Source organism: Mustela erminea, chromosome 6 (genome assembly GCF_009829155.1).
Source record: "Mustela erminea isolate mMusErm1 chromosome 6, mMusErm1.Pri, whole genome shotgun sequence".
Taxonomy (NCBI): domain Eukaryota; kingdom Metazoa; phylum Chordata; class Mammalia; order Carnivora; family Mustelidae; genus Mustela; species Mustela erminea.
The window spans coordinates 17,732,661-17,748,860 of NC_045619.1; the positions used below are offsets into that span (position 1 = coordinate 17,732,661).

Sequence of the window (16,200 nt, forward strand, 5' to 3'; positions counted from 1 at the left end):
ATACACCAGACCACCCTCCTCAATAAAAACCGTAGACCCAGAACAAAGACGAGACTCCTCTCATTTCCTTGCCCTGTTTCTCAGCACTCCATCTGTATCTGCCCTCTCTGTATCTTCAGTAAACTCTGCTCTCTCTTCCTGCTGGCTCGAATTTGATTTCCATCCTAGGAGAAGCCACTCACCCTCTTGGTGGGTCCTGTGGGACCCCGTCTGGATCCTTGGACCTGGCCTGCTGTCATTAAAAGGAACGTAGTTCCAAAGGCAAGAAGCAGCTCTGACAATGGGCAGGAAAACTGTGGCAACCACGTAAAATGAAAGTTTATTTAAAAAAATTTTTTTAAGGTAGGTATAGATCCATGCTCAACGTGGGGCTTGAACTCATGGCCCTGGGATCAAGAACTGCATGCTCTACCAACTGAGCCAGTCAGAGACCCCCAACAATGGAAATGTGTTTAAAGCATAACATAAGGGAAAGAACAAACAAACAAACAAACAAACAAAAACAATGCTTTTTAAGGCCTGATTCTGTCTTTGTACTGGCTACCTCATAAATGTTTGTGACAGAATGCAGCCCAAAATTTCTTCGTGTGACAAATCACTTCTCACCTGATCATGAGGTTGGGGGTGATCAGCCTCTATTACCTCTAATTATTGGAGATCTCACCCCAAAGAATCCAGGGACACTCCACAGCCACCTGGCTTCAGTCAGCTTGTAATACTGGCTTTTAGGCTTATTGCCCTGAGACACATTCTAGAAATGTGCCTTTCTTGGTGCAAAGCTTTCCAGTTGGACTTGCTGGAAGACCTCACTCTCCTGCACCCCACCTGGTCTGTGCCTAGGTGAAGAGGCAGACTCACCATGAAGTAGTCACAGGAAGGTTCTTGGGGAGCGGAAGGGGTGCTCTCATACAAGGGGTTTGGTATATTCTCAGGCTGCTGCTTGCCAAGAGCCGCGACGTCGATATCCTCCTCCGACTGCTCCAAAAGACAAGCACAGGCTGACAGGATGTCCCCAGGGCAGGAGTGGCTCATTCAAGTTGTCAGGTAAAGCAAGCCGTGCCCACCCTTCTTAAGTGCTGGGCTCAAGGACTTCCTACGTCCATCCAAGCATGACTGCCACCCGAATCCGCACACGGGTTGTTTCCACCCCCCGCACCCCCCACCGCCACTTCCCCAGGAAGTGTCCTCATGCCCATGCCCACAGGACCCAGTCCCGCCCAGGGTAACTGCTCTTCTGACTCCCATCACCCTGGAGTGGCTTTGCCTGTCCTTGAACTTAATATGAAAGGACTCCGACGGCGTGCACACTGTCGGTAAAGATGCTGGAGCTTATAAATCGGCAGGTGCTCTGCTAGGAGGGAATGGCCTCCTGCCAGAGGAGCCGCATCTAGGGGAGGCAGCTGGAGGAGAGGCTGGGCCGGCAGGGACAGAAAGTACAGAATGGGGGGTGTTCCGCTACTGTGCTGTGGCCACACCCCATTCTCCCCCCGCTCAGCTGAGACCTGCTGACCTACGTGCGGGCTCAGCAGTTCAAATGGGGCGACCTTTGAGGCTGGCTGCAGAGTGAGGCCCGACCATGCAGGTCCTCGACCCTCTCTACCCCCAGAGTCAGTTAGCCTTGAGAAGCTCTCACCAAGCAGAGCAAGTGTCTGCCTGTCTCCTGAACCCTCCGAGGGGAGGGTTCTGGGCCCCTGGTGAATGTGCCTCCAAGCCCAGCCCCTGGCTCCTGTGTGAACTCTGTGAGGCAGCCGGTCAGGGACTGGGCTCCAAAGAAGGATCTCTCCCATCACTATGTTCCCATGCCTCTCTTACCTCAAAATGCTGGAAGCCAGCTGTTCTCCGGTTTAGCCGGAAGTAAGAATATGCAGCCAATGCAGCAGCTCCAAAGACAAGGGCGGTGGCGAAGAATATCCCTGTTCCCACTCCCATGTGGACTGAAGCCTGCACAGAGAAAGAGGAGGGGGTGATACTCAAACCTGGGGCCTTGCCAAGCAGGAGCGCTTTCTGGAGCCCACCTGACTCTTGCTGGCCCCCGGGCATCTTGGGCCAGTTGGGATAAAAGGAAGGATAAGATCAGTAACACGTATTTAGCCCTTCCTTCCACTGGGGTCTATCTAAGCCCCTTCCATGACATAATCCGGTTAAACCTATAATAGCCCCAAGAGATAGGGACATGTATCACTGTTTCCATTTTTATGTGGGGCGACTGAGGCCCAGAGAGGGTAAGTGCTTTTCTCAATATCACAGAGCCAGTGAGGAGTAGAGGTAGGTGGACTCTGAAGCCAGCCTGGCTTTGGAGCTGGTGCACTTAATCACTATGTTAAGGAAATTTCCAGAAGCCAGTTGGGCTCACCCTTCCCTCACACATTTAGAAAGCAGAATACTAACAATACCAAAAAACCCACCCTCCTATAGCCTACTATACTGTGTACCAAGGACTGTCCTAATTATTTTATATTTATTGACTCATAATCCTCCCAAGAATCCAAGGGGTCAGCATTATGACCCCTCCTTTTGCAGATGAAAAAAATGGGGCTCAGAGACCTGTCCAAGTTGCACAACAATGAAGTGGAGGGGACAAACCAGAGCTCAGGATTTCTTACTCCCCTTCCAGTGGCTTCTCTATTGGCCCATTCACTCAACAAATACCAATAATGGTGGGTGTTGCATTGCTAAGGCACTGGGGCAGGGGTGGGGTGAACCAGGGCCTCACATCTCTGAGGCCAGCTGCTGCGGATGTGGGTATGGGAGGCTCCTCCCATCTCCAGAGGACAGGAGACAAAGCTTCTAGCTACAGTTTGCCTCTTGGGCAGTGGACAAGTGGACCTTGGACCTCCCCCCACCCACCAGGAGCCCTGGATACTCACCACTGGAGCGGGGGGTGCTTTTAAAGGTCTGGAAATGACATGAATGATCCCATTGGAGGCAAAGATGTCCCACTGCAGAATGGCCCTTCCATCGACAAACCTGGTCTCCTGAGGAAATGAGAGGGGGCTGATGGAGATCTGTGGCCATCAGCCTCTTTTCCCCATGTGGGCAACCCCGCGTTGGAAGGAAGTTGCTCAATTTCTCCCAGGTCCTGCGGTCTGGGGGTCAGGCCTATTGTTACCAACAGGCAAGGCAGGACTTCTGCTCCCATCTGGACAGCACAGAACACCTTAGTTGCCCTTGGGCCACAAGGCAGATTGAAGAGGTACAAGGAACCCAAGGGGCCATTCTGTCCTACCAACTCGTCTACCAGATGAGAGTTCAGAGGGAAAATGGCTTGTCCAGGATCACCCAGATAGAAAATGGCCAACCCTAAGCCTCTAGACTTTGGATCCACTGCTCTGAACATCCCACTGAGCTGTTAGAGAATGGATCTCATCCCCTGCTAGTCAGAGCATGATCTACTGTCTTGTGGTGGTGGGCATTACCTGAGAGTTCATTAGAAATGTGGAACCTGAGGTCCCCATACTCCACCTGCTGAAGTATGATCTGTATTTCAACAAAACTCTAGCTGATTCAAATGCATGTTAAAATTTGAGAAACCCTGGTCTAAACCACTAATCTTCAAGAAAAGAAATCATTGATCAGGTAAATATTAAAAAATAATACTCATTTGGCACTTGCTACCAATCACATGCCACAGAGTCACTGAATTTTCGCAAGTGCCTATGATTCTATGTCATGGTCACCACGGCTACCACCGCCATCAACATCATGACCATCACTATCATCATCCTCATGATCATTGTCAATATCACCATGACTATCATCACCAACAGCATCACTGCCACTGTCACTGTGAAACAGAGGCAGAGGCCAGATAGCTTTAAACATGGTTTCATGTCAAGTTCCTCATCCATCATTATCAGTTTCCAGGGCTGGAGGTCACCAGTGGTTTACTCCCCAAGGGGTAGGGGCTGCCTAACAGCATGGTGTACTACAGTGTGCACCTAATACCAGCCCCTGACTACAGGTTTAACATTTACTTTCACATTATAATAGTTGTCATCTATTAAGCACCTACTGTATGCTAAGAATTTTGAATATATTCTCTCCAGTTCTGCCAGTAAGTCCAGAAGATTTTTCATACCGGTTGTTGCTGGTCCTGGCTGGAGGTGATGAGTAGCTGGCTTCCCAGCTTAGTCTGCAGGACGGTACCATTGACAAGGTCATCGTAAAAGAAGATGCTGACATTGGCAAGGTGGTGCTCAATGTCTCGCCCAGACAGCGTCTGAGAAGGGAGAAACACAAGAGTGGTCTATAGAAACCAGGCAATTTTATTTTAAATGAAAGAAAAAAAAATCACTTTTCATGGCCTTCTGTGTTCATGTGGAGAGAAGGAATGTCAAGCTTCTCTCAGGTGCACCTCTAGCTAGCTTGTGGCATTGAGAGTCATCTTCGTGAAGGGTGGGTCTTGAGTGGGTAACCGTGGGCAGAGGTCCCACTCCTCTCAGCCCCTAGATGGGACAGGGCTGGGGGCTGCCAGAGCCTGCGGTCAGTCACCCGTGTGGAATTGCCATCTCTTCGCACGTCCGCATGTGAGGACGGCTAGTGTGGTGAGCTCACCGCATCTGGGGCTCTGCTTCTCCACCCCTCCAGGATTCATGCCCTTTGCCATAACGCTGAGTGCTTCCTGCTCTGACTTTGGGCTCAGCCGCATGACCTGTTGACCCAGGGGACTGTTAGCCATTGTGACCCAATGGGGGCTTGTTCCCAATGACCACTTGCTTCCAGCACCATGAGAACGTGTCTGGGCTAGTGTGCTGGAGGACGGGAGGCCTCTGTCGGCGGACGGCCAGGCCATCACAGACCTGTGAGCAGGCCTGGCCAGGACCACGATGGCCAGCTGACCTGCAGATGTGTGAACTGAGTAACTGTGTAGTCACTGAGTGTTGGGGTGATTTGTGGTGACAGATAACGGATCCTGTCGAAGCACTAGTCTGAAGCACAGACAGCTGGCGCCCGCCTCACCTCGTTCTCCCCCAGTCCGCTGTTGTGTGGCACAAAGAGGGTACTGCGGATCGACAGGTCTGTCAGCAGGTTCCGAAATGCCTGGCCTCTGGCTGAGTGGTTGGAATAGGCCAGCACCTCCTGGGGAGAGGAAAGAGTGGTCAGCTCTGGTGTGCAAGGGTTGGGGTGACCGGAGAACCTCGTGGAAGGTGTCCTGGGGTACCACCCATCTGGGAATGTTCCTGACGCTGGCCCCAATCTGGCTGCCACTCACAGGCTGTTTCTTCTGACTGCCTCCTGGGAGAGTTTGAGGAGCACTTTTCTTTCCTCAATGAATCCTGTGGTCCGAAGTACAGCCACATCACAGAATCAAGACCATTTTTTAACATGGCTGCCTGCATAGTCCTTTGAAATCTAAGTCAAATCTTGAGCCTCCTCTTGTCTTGCAATGACCTGCAGGTCACTCAGAGGAAAACCAGAGGCCTTACAAGGCATGGGCATGAGGCCCAGACCACCTGGACCCTGTTGCTCCACTGCCCCTGGGCCCAGCTGGCCTCTCTCGCTCTCACTCGGCTGCAGCCTCCTTCCTTCCTTGCCGTTCTTCAAACTCGTGTAGCCTCTCTTGCCTTCATCCTCCTGCCGGCCGGTTCTCGCCCCACATCTACACAGCTAACTCCCTTGCCTCTGTTCACTCTTTCCCACTCTTTCCTAGGGTGCCGTCTTCTCACCAAGGCCATCCCTTATCACCCTGCAAATTGGGAATGCTCTGGTGGTACCCCTCTCTCTCCCTACTCAACCCTTCCCCTCCTTCCCTGCCCCCCACAGCATATATAATCACCTCCTAGCATTCACTACTGTTACTTATTCTGTTTATTATTTGATGTGTCTGTTTTGTTCACTGATATATGTCAAGCATGTAGTAGGTGCTCAATAAATACTTGCTAGAACAGAAACCTGTAAGAAACCTCACTTACCCAGTTCGACTTTGTCATTGTGCGGACAGGGCTACTGAAGCCCAGAGAAGATAATTAATCTGCTCAGGGGCACACAGCCAATGGGTCTTGTTCCGACACTGTTTTTTTCTGCAATGCTGTTGCAAGCCAAACTCCCACATGCAGAAACACCAGTTTGACTGTTTATCTTCCGTGTGTTTATGATAACCCTGAATTTTAGAACAGTTAGATGGATGCTTTCAGTCTGCAGATAAAGACTCACTATTTGGGAGCCTTTGGTTTAACTTCTGCTCTAATCCTGCAAGCCCTATACGTCTGCCCAGTCCCCTCTCCTTGGCTGTGCCCTTCACCTTGGTAAGCCTCAGTGTCTTTATCTACAAAATGGGGATAATAGCAGAAGTGACCTCATAAGGTCACATGAGAATTTATTCCTAGTAACAAGTGTTTATTGAGCATCTACTATATGCCAGTGATAAGGCAGGGAAAAATCCTGTCCCTTAGGGAGCTTACATTCTGTGGGCTGAGTTATAAGTGCTCTGAAGAGGTTCATGCATGCACAGTGCAAAGGAAATGCTCAAGATATTCTTGACCTAGTTATTATTCTCGACCTAGTTATTCTTGACCTAGTTATTACTATTAGCTCAGTTCTCTGGTTGGTCAGCACCAAATCCTTCTCTGGCTGGAACTTTCTCTTCACTAGGCATAACATGTAGAGCATTGAACTGACTGGAAGGGCAGTGCTAAGGGAAGTTTGATGCCATGTTGAAAACTGTCTGATCACCAGGCTGGCCCAGCTAAATGTGCTCAACCTAGTCCGTGAAGACCAAAGAGCTTCTCGTTCCTGCAGATCAGACTCTTAGGCTGCTCAGGATGCAAAACGAGATGCTACAACTAGTCAGCCCCAGTGTGGCCGTTTCTGCGTACAGGCCACAAGTCTATGTGCTTTCATTACCACAATGGTGCTAGGAGGCTGGGGCTATCATCCTCTCCATTTTACTGGGAAACTGAGGCCCAGATAGGGAAGTAACTTGTCGAAGGTGGTGCAACAGGTGGCAAACCCCAGCTTTGAATTCAGGCTGTGTGGTCCGGCGCCTGTGCTCTTACCCATGACTGGGAGCCTGGGGCTTCTTTCAAGGACTTGCCTCTGAAATCGCTGCCTTGAGGCAAGTGCTCCTTCCCTAAGGCAAAACCAAGCAGATGGGGTGCAGGACACGTACCGTGAGGAAGTTCGTCAGTGAAGGGAAAGACATCAGGACTTGCAACAGATTGCCGCTGCACGAGAAGCCGTCTCCCACGTAGCCCGCCTTGCAAGTGCAGTTCACATCTGGAAGACAGGGGCACACAGGGGCCCACTTCGGTGAGGGAGGGGCCTGGACTGCTCCAGCTCACCCTTGGAGGTTGGCTGGCCAGGCTGAGGATTGATCAGCAGTGCGGGCCCTGGAATCTGAAGCGTAGCTTGGGTCATTACCTTTCATCCGATAGCAGAAGACATCCCACATTTCACTCTTGTTGTTTCTTTGTCCATAGTCTACTATTCCAACAACGCCAGAGCCACAGTTCTGGGAGGCGTAGGCTGTGGGGTAGGCTACCCGCCCACTCTCCAGCCAACCTGCTGAACAGAGGTGGTACTTGGCCTGTAGGGACACAGACGCGGCCATGGATCAGCTACAATTTCATATTCGGTGTGGGCTCCTTTAGTTCCTGTCTGATTCTCACATCAGACCGTAAACTCCATGAGTCAGGGTTATGGCTCATTTTGCCTACTGTACCACTGTGCCTGGAACATAGTAGCTGTTCATTAAATTTTTCTTGGTTGATTCACTGAACAGATGAACATGGTACCATTTTTTCCTTTCAATGAATGCCCAAGTCCTTCACACCTATGACTCCTCTCCCTGTTCTTGAATTAAATTTACTCTCAGGCTTCTACTCCTGGATGCAAATTCTTCTGCTTATGCATTTATAGAACTCAAATTGATCATCACCATCTTTATTATCACCATCGTCACCATAATCCCCATCATTATCATCCCCATCATTATCACCATGATCATTACCATCAACACTATCATCATCACCATCACTATCATCACCATCACTATCATCATCATCATCCCCATGATCATTACCGTCATCACTATCACCACCACCACCATGTTAATCACTATCATCACCATCATCACTATTATTGCTATAATCATCACCATCATCACCATGACCATCATCACCATGACCATCATTATCACCATGACCATCACTATCGTCACCATCACTGTCATCACCACCATCATCACATCACTATCATCATCATCCCCTTCATCACCATCACCACCATCATCACCATGACCATCATTATCACTATGATCATCACTATCGTCACCATCACTGCCATCACCACCATCATCACATCATTATCATCATCATCACCTTCAACACCATGATCACCATCATCACCATGACCATCATTATCACCATGATCATCACTATTGTCACCATCACTGTCATCACCAGCATCATCATATCACTATCATCATCATCCCCTTTATCACCATCATCACCATCATCACCATCATCACCATCATCGCCACAACCATCATTATCACCATCATCATCACTATCGTCACCGTCATTATCATCATCATCATCATACTTATTGAGAGCTTACTCTGGGCCAGGTTCTGTTGTAAGGGCTTTCCTTGTGTCAACACTTTTAACCCTCATACCAACTCTATAAGATAGAAACTTAAAAAAATAAAAAATCCCCATCATAGAATTGACAAAATTGAGGCAAAAAGGAGTTAAGTAACTTGCTCAGCTAGCTAGTAGTTAAACTGAGATTCAAACCTGAGTGAGCAGCCCATTCCAGAGCTTTTAATGTTAAAAACTGAGTGCACCAGTCACTATAATGCCTATTACCTTTAGTTCTATACACACATGCCAAGTAGGACAGAGGTTTCCATGGTCTCAAGGACACAAAATTGGCAAGCAGGAGAGCAAAAATTCAGACCCTCCAATACGCTGGGGCCTGGCATCAGTGGTTTTGTTCCTTGGTGAAAAAATGCCAGGTCTGAAGGAAGGCGGAGACTGGATGGTGAGGGAATTTGGAGGAGCAGCCTTAGAATCATACTGTGTAGGCAGTTACCTCCTCTATGCCCGCTGAGCAATTGCTAGCCTGTAACTCCAAGGTGCTGGCCTTTCCAAATACGCAGGGCTTCTGGTTTGGGGGACCAAGAGAGTAGCCTTTACTAGAGCTCCATCTCCTACCTGGTTGCTGCCAAGAGCTGGAGCAATCCCCATTTATGACCTTCACATCCCCGCCAGACATTTCAGAGACCCTCAGATATTTTGTGTGTTCAAGGAGTTCCTAGGCCTCTGGCGATGGATCTCTTTCTGGTTTTCAGCTATGGGACATGCACTCCCAGTCTGTGCTTCTGTCTTAGCAGTTGAATGTCATAGTAGAAAACAGACTTTTGGAGTAAGGGCTACATTTGAATACTGGATCTGCCACCTCTTGTCTGGATGACCTTGGGCACATTACTAAACCTTTCAGAGCCTCAGTTGCCCCCTCTGTAAAATGGGAATAGTGACACCTACTTCCAGGAATGTTATAAGGATGGACAGGGTTATCAACAAAGCACTTGCACGGTGCCTGACACACAGTACATGCCCGACAGATGTGATGAATTGATACCATTGTTCCAGGAGCACCCTCCTTCCCCTCCAAGAAGGCAGCAGCCCAGGTCTCCCTCGTGTTAAGAAGAGGCTGCACCCTGTCCCCTGCAGACCCTGCCTGCGTGGGGCTGACCAACTGGGGACCACCTTTTGGGCGTAGGAGAGCTGGTTGTAGGTTGCCATGCTTGCTGCCTCGTTGGCACAGGCCTCTTTGGCTTTGTCAAAGGTCAGCTTGTACTGGCCCAGCGGGGAGCGGAGATGGAACACTCCGACGGTGGTATCTAGAAGGGAAAAGACAGCAATCATAGGTCAGCCCACCTGGTTGGCAGGGTTCCCAGGAAAGGATTGGCAAAGCAGAAGGCAAGCTGTATCCCAGGGGCCTTGGAGAGCCACTTCCCTTCAAGGTAGATTGAAGCACATCATTTAAAATATTTATTTCTTTTCTCAATACAAAAACGGCACATGTTATTGTAGAAATTTGGGCAATCATTCAAAGTAAGAAAAAAAATACAAATCACCTAAAACCTTATTCCCTGGAAATAATCATTACTCCAGGGCTAACATTTTGACATACTTCCCCTAAAGAATTTTTATTTTCTTTTTTGGTAACTTATTTTGACATAATTTCATACTCTTCTAGACTTTTTACCTCTTCCTTTACCTCTTCGGCTCATGACCTGAGCCGAAGGCAGAGGCTTCAACCCACTGAGCCACCCAGGCACCCCTAGAAAGCTTTTTAAAAACTTAACATTGAATCATGATTATTCCCCCATATTATAAATTTCCTCTAGCAAGAGGATTTCCCCCTCAATACTTATAGCTGAATAATTTTTGTGAACTTTACAGCCATGACAAAATACTTTAAAGAGAGTCTTTGCGGCACGTCTGGGTGGCTCAGTGGGTTAAAGCCTCTGCCGTCGGCTCAGGTCATGATCCCAGGGTCCTGGGATCGAGCCCCACATTGGGCTCTCTGCTGAGCAGGGGGCCTGCATCCTCCTCTCTCTCTGCCTGCCTCTCTGCCTACTTGTGATCTCTCTCTGTCAAATAAATAAAAAAAAATCTTAAAAAAAAAAGACAGAGAAAGAGAGTCTTTGCCAAGGACTCTATGTTTCCTGATCACACTCTGTCCTTGAAAAAGTTTTCTAGCCATTTCTCCCCTAAGAGACTGAAAGATTTATCACTTTTTCCTGGCTGAAATCTTTTTAAGCCAGACAATTAAATGCAGAAAGCAGAAATAGTTCAAGAACCGAGTTACATCTTTACATCATCAAGTTCATTACCAAATGCCACTAAAAGGTCACTTTCTACACCAAAAAGAGTTAAGTTCAAGGTCTTTCTTTGACCATAGTCCGGCAGAACATTCCACAGGTTGTATGATCCTGTCAGCCCTATCAGAATTGCAGACACTTCCAGCATAACAGTCTGGGGAAGGATGGACAGATGTTTTTCCATGTTGCTAAGGCAACATGATTCTTTTTTTTTCTCATTTTTTAGTGTATTTTTAAAATTTATTATTATTATTTATTATTTATTTTTAAAATTTTTTTATTTTTTATAAACATATATTTTTATCCCCAGGGGTACAGGTCTGTGAATCACCAGGTTTACACACTTCACAGCATTCACCAAAGCACATACCCTCCCCAATGTCCATAATCACGCCCCCTTCTCCCAACCCCCCTCCCCCCAGCAACCCTCAGTTTGTTTTGTGAGATTAAGAGTCACTTATGGTTTGTCTCCCTCCCAATTCCATCTTGTTTCATTGATTCTTCTTCTACCCACTTAAGCCCCCATGGGCAACATGATTCTTAATAGGGCATCTGAGTGGATATGTAACAGTGCATTTGATCATCCTTGACTGTTAGATATGGGTTATCTGTAATCTTTTATGATGCAAAGTAATGCTAGGATGGTACGTCTATGTTTATTCCCTTATTAGATTGTGTGTCTATTGGATGTGTTTCTTGAAGTGGAGCTACCAAGTCTCAGCGTGAATTATTTTAAGGCTCTCAGCACACGTTGTCCAACTGGCTGCCATGACAGCTGTACCAGTTTGCCCTCCTCTGAACCGGAAGAGTAGGCACTTCCTCCCAAGTGTGGCATGGTTCTGTAACCACGCCCACAGGGAAAGCCGAGGTCTTAGCCCCAAACCATCCTGGCTTCCTAAGGGTAACTACTCAGCTTCAACAGCGGGTGGGTCCAATTCTGATGCTCAGTCACTTAGTAACACTCCTGTCTCTTTCTTGGCATTCATGAGAGCAGAAGGGAAAAGCCCCCTGGAAAAGAAGAGCTGAATAGATTTCCACCTGTGAGTCAGCTGTGGGAACAACAGGACTGGCTGAGTGGATCGTGCCCTGAAGAAAAAAGCCGAGCACTTTCTTGACTTCACTCTTTGAGGCAAAAGGCTGGCAGATCAACGTCCCTGGTCCCAGGTGCACATTTCGGCACCCATCCTAAATAGCAACTGCTTATAGAATCCTTCTGCTTGGTAGCCTCACCTTGAACATAGAATGTCCCCAGCCAAGCTCTCAAATGTTGCACCATGTTGCTTCCCATCTGTTTGAACACAACCACACTGGGTTTGCTTTCTTGAGATAGAAACCTTATGTGGCTTACTTATCCTCACCTTCTCTGGCCATAGGGCTGCCTTGAGCTCACCCTTCTTCCTGGTTGAGACCCTATTACCTTGAGGTCATTACCATGACATCTTTTGAGTCTCCACCATAGTCCCAGGCCTCTATTAAGTTTCTCTGAGGATTCCCTTTCTCATCCTACCTAGGGATCTTTCCCATCTCTGTCAATTCTTCAAAATAACTTTTTTACACTGGTAAATATACATAACATGCAATTTACTTTTTTGACCATCTTAAGGGTACAATTCAGTGGTATTAAGTAGATTTACAATGTTATACAACCAACATCATTATCCATGTCTAGAATGTTTCCATCATTCCTAACAGAAACGTGGTCACCATCAAATTGTGTCTCTCCATCCCCCTCTCTGCAGCCCCTGGTAACGTCTACTCTACTTTCTGTCTCTATGAATTTGCCTGTCATAGATCCCTTGCATATGTCCATAATATTTATCCTGTGGTGTCTGGTTTATTTCGCGAGACATGGTTTCAAGTTTCATTCATGTTACAGCACATGCCAAAATTTCCTTCCTTTTCCAGGACCAGATTATATCACACCATATGGATAAGCTACAGTGTGTTTATCCACTCATTTGTTGATGGACACTAGGGTTGTTTCCACCTTTTGGTTTAACATGGGCATACACATATCTGTTGAGTCCCTGCTTTCAGTTTTCTTCTATTCGTGCTCTCTCTTTTTTAAGTTGAACCATCAGCACAAGATAAACTGCTGTCTTCGGTTCTGTGACTTGCCCTTCCTTGTCTTATCAATTTAAAAAATGTCTTCAGCAACACTGGGAATCCCCTTGCAAAAAGACAATGTCATATATCCTGTGTATTTTCCTTGCTTACATTCTTCTATCTCATCCCCGAAAGGGATCTGAAGCATCTTAGAATTTGGCCCATGTTACAGACTGCATGTTTGTGTCCCCCCAGATTCATGGGGTGATATTCCCAATGTGTTGGTATTAGGTAGTGGGGCCATCGGGAGGTAATCGGGTCATGAGGGGAAAGCCCTCTTGCGTGGGGTGAGTGTGTGTGTGTGTGTATTTTTAATGTAATCTCTACACTCAACATGGGGCACAAACAACCCCGAGATTAAGAGTGGCATGTTCCACTGACTGAGCCAGCCAGGTGTCCCAGGTTAGTGCCCTTATAAAAGGGACCTCAGAGAGCTTCCTAGTCCTTCTGCCACATGAGGACATAAGAAGACAACAGTCAGAACCTGGAAGAGGACCTTCCCTAGTAGATGGCCATGCCGGCACCCTGATCGTAGCCTTCCAGGCTCCAGAATGGTGAGAAACACATTTCTGTTGTTTTTAAGCCACTCAGTAGATAGTAGCAGTCCGAACGGATTAAGACAGTATGCATCAGGTGTTAATTCAGTAGTTACTATTGAGATTTGTAAAAACTGCCTCCCTAGCAATACCATGTCTCTAAAACAACCCTGTCCTAGTCAGAGACATCCAATAAATCTTGATTGGCCATAACATGTAATACCCTGAATTGCTCTCTGAACCACTGCTGTCCCTGTGGCTCAGAATGACCTTGCTGGGTCCCTTGTGGATTTCCTCCTTGAGGCTTTAAGATCACCTGCACCTCTGCATTTCCCATTTGGCTTTCTACTTTGTTGTGTGTTGTGATTCCTAGTTTTATGTTACTTGTGGGTTTATTATAAGCCATTTAGATCAGCCTCGGAAGAGAATGCCACACATGCCGATCGATGTGTATTATCGTAACAACCGCTCAGAAGCTGCATCTGCATGTGACAGGTGCTTCCTCTGTTATTTAAACCCTGAACTATGCTCCTTAGATTCAATTCCAACCGATGGTTGCTAAGCAATTTGGGGAAAGCCTGTTTCAGGAAAATTCACATTGGATGACCTTTGAGCTCCCTCCTAGTTCTAAGGCTCCCAGTCAAGATGAATTATTTCAGTCCTCTGCTACCAAATCCTGCTACCTCCTGGGCACTGGGTCCTGGGCAATGCTTGGGCTGTTTGGCCTGGCTTTTAATTCTGTTCCCCTTTGCTCTTGGGCAAATCCCTTCCCCAGGCCAGAAGGCCAGTGACCCCCTACCCACACCGACCTTGGAAGTGGAGATCGGCACAGTCGGCATCGGCATGGCACTGCCCGTTGTCCTGCAAACATCGGTCGATGGGCAGCTGCTCTGGCTCACAGTATGTCCCGTCTCCCACGTAATGGCTTTTACATTCACACTTGTGCTTGCCCTGTGGGGAGAGCCGAAGAGATGAGAAGCCCCTTTTCTAGGACTCCAGGACCCTGATGTGCTCTGCAGGCCTCCATCCAGCACAGGAGATGCTCTGAAGCACCAGGAAAATGCTTTGCTTATAAATAGTGGCAATTAAGTCATTGCCATGTCTCATGTTTGTACAGACTCATGAGGAAATGTCCCCTAGGCTCAAATGTTGCTTCCTCGGAGACAGCGTCCCTGACCCGTTAAAGAAAGCAACCCTCCCCATCCCTTCTATCATGCTGGCCCAATTCATACTCTGCCTGACTCTTGGTCAGGTGCTTGGTACTTTCTGAAAGTATCTTACGCACCTGTTTCTGCCCAGAGCATTGCCCCCTCCCCCCTCACATTTCATTGCTACGTCCCTGGCTCTGACAACAGCACACGGCAGGTGCCTGATGACCACTTGCCCAATCAGTGAATGACCTCACTTAATTCCCAAACAATTCTATGAGGGCTGCATTATTAGACTCACCTGACAAAAGAGGAAACAGAGACTGGGAGAAATCAAGTAGCCAACTCTGGGCCACGGAGTGTAAGTGGGGGAGCTAAGAGTCAGAGAGTGACTCTGAGTCCTAAGTTCACACTTAGGACCACAGTGGACATTATCTTCTACCAACTTCCCTTCCCAACAGATAAACCTGGCACCAGGGCACTGATCCCATTCTAAAAAGGCTTGAGTGGGTGTCCAAACCTGTACTTTTCCCCCACTTTTCACTGACATTTTGTTTTAATAAACTTTTTATTTTGGATAATTCTAGATTTTGAGGAGAGCTGCCAAGATAGCAGAAAGTGTTGCCATATACGCCTCACCATGTTCCCTCACGTTACCTAATCACAGTATCTTTGTCAAAGCTAAGAAATGGGGGCACCTGGGTGCCTTAGTCGATTAAGTGTCTGCCTTCCACTCGGGTCATGATCCCGGGGTCCTGGAACTGAGTCCCATATGGGGCTCCCTGCTCAGTGGAGAGTCTGCTTCTCCCTCCCGTCTCCCTCTACCCCTTGCCCCATTCTCGTACTCTTTCTCTCTGTCTCAAAAAAAACACAAAAAACAAGAAACAAAACAAAACAAAAAACCCCAAAAACCAAAAAACAAACAAACAAACAAAAAACAAAAGAAAAAAACCCCACTAAGAAATAAATAATGGCACATTACTATGAATTAACAATAGATTTTATGTAGATTTCGCCGGTTTTCCTCCTCATGTCCCTTTTCTGTTTAGGACACCACTTGGCATTCGGTCTGCAGACCTGACAGGACGTAGAGCGCGCTGGGAAGGAAGCTGAGGGGGAGGCTGAACGGCGAGCGGAGTGAGCGACGCGGAGCCGCTCCCGAGTTTCCCGGGGGAAGAGAGACTCACCGGGCCGGTCATCTTGCAGGTGGCGTGCTCGTGACACCCACCGTTGAGGCCGTCGGCACAGGGGTCTATCTCCTTGCAGCTGCGACCGTCCCCCTTGTAGCCCTTCAGACAGCTGCAGGACACCTTCGTGCCCTTCTGGGAACACCTGGCCACCTTGGCACAGCCCCCGTTGTTCTGTTTGCAGAAATCCACAACTGCACGAGCAGAAGGGAGAGGGCGCACTGAACCACGGTGTGTGGAATGTGAGCTTCAGACGGGGGTTATGGGTCACCCTGGGATCAGGGGACATTGGGAAGGAAATGGGCCCCAGCGGGTTGGGGTCTTCCTTCCCCATTCCCGATAGCCCCTGGGCTAGCTTCTGGGGACACTAGAATCCTGTGGCTGATAGCCTC

At 48.1% G+C, this 16,200-nt stretch overlaps 1 protein-coding gene across 2 annotated transcripts in view; it reads right to left on the minus strand.

Moving 5' to 3' along the window:
- STAB2 (stabilin 2) overlaps nt 1-16,200 on the minus strand; it is a 166,974-nt gene that overhangs the window by 6,476 nt on the left and 144,298 nt on the right. For both annotated transcript variants that reach the window (XR_004286657.1, XM_032346573.1), the window contains exons 59-68: nt 15,809-16,002; nt 14,283-14,424; nt 9,711-9,844; nt 7,360-7,525; nt 7,109-7,215; nt 4,960-5,079; nt 4,079-4,219; nt 2,868-2,975; nt 1,813-1,941; nt 859-975 (exon numbers count right to left, since the gene is read on the minus strand). Coding sequence is in view for 1 of the 2 variants with exons in the window: in XM_032346573.1 (XP_032202464.1) it covers nt 859-975; nt 1,813-1,941; nt 2,868-2,975; nt 4,079-4,219; nt 4,960-5,079; nt 7,109-7,215; nt 7,360-7,525; nt 9,711-9,844; nt 14,283-14,424; nt 15,809-16,002 (1,358 nt within the window). In the remaining variant the exon portion in view is untranslated. The remainder of the gene's footprint in view (nt 1-858; nt 976-1,812; nt 1,942-2,867; nt 2,976-4,078; nt 4,220-4,959; nt 5,080-7,108; nt 7,216-7,359; nt 7,526-9,710; nt 9,845-14,282; nt 14,425-15,808; nt 16,003-16,200) is intronic.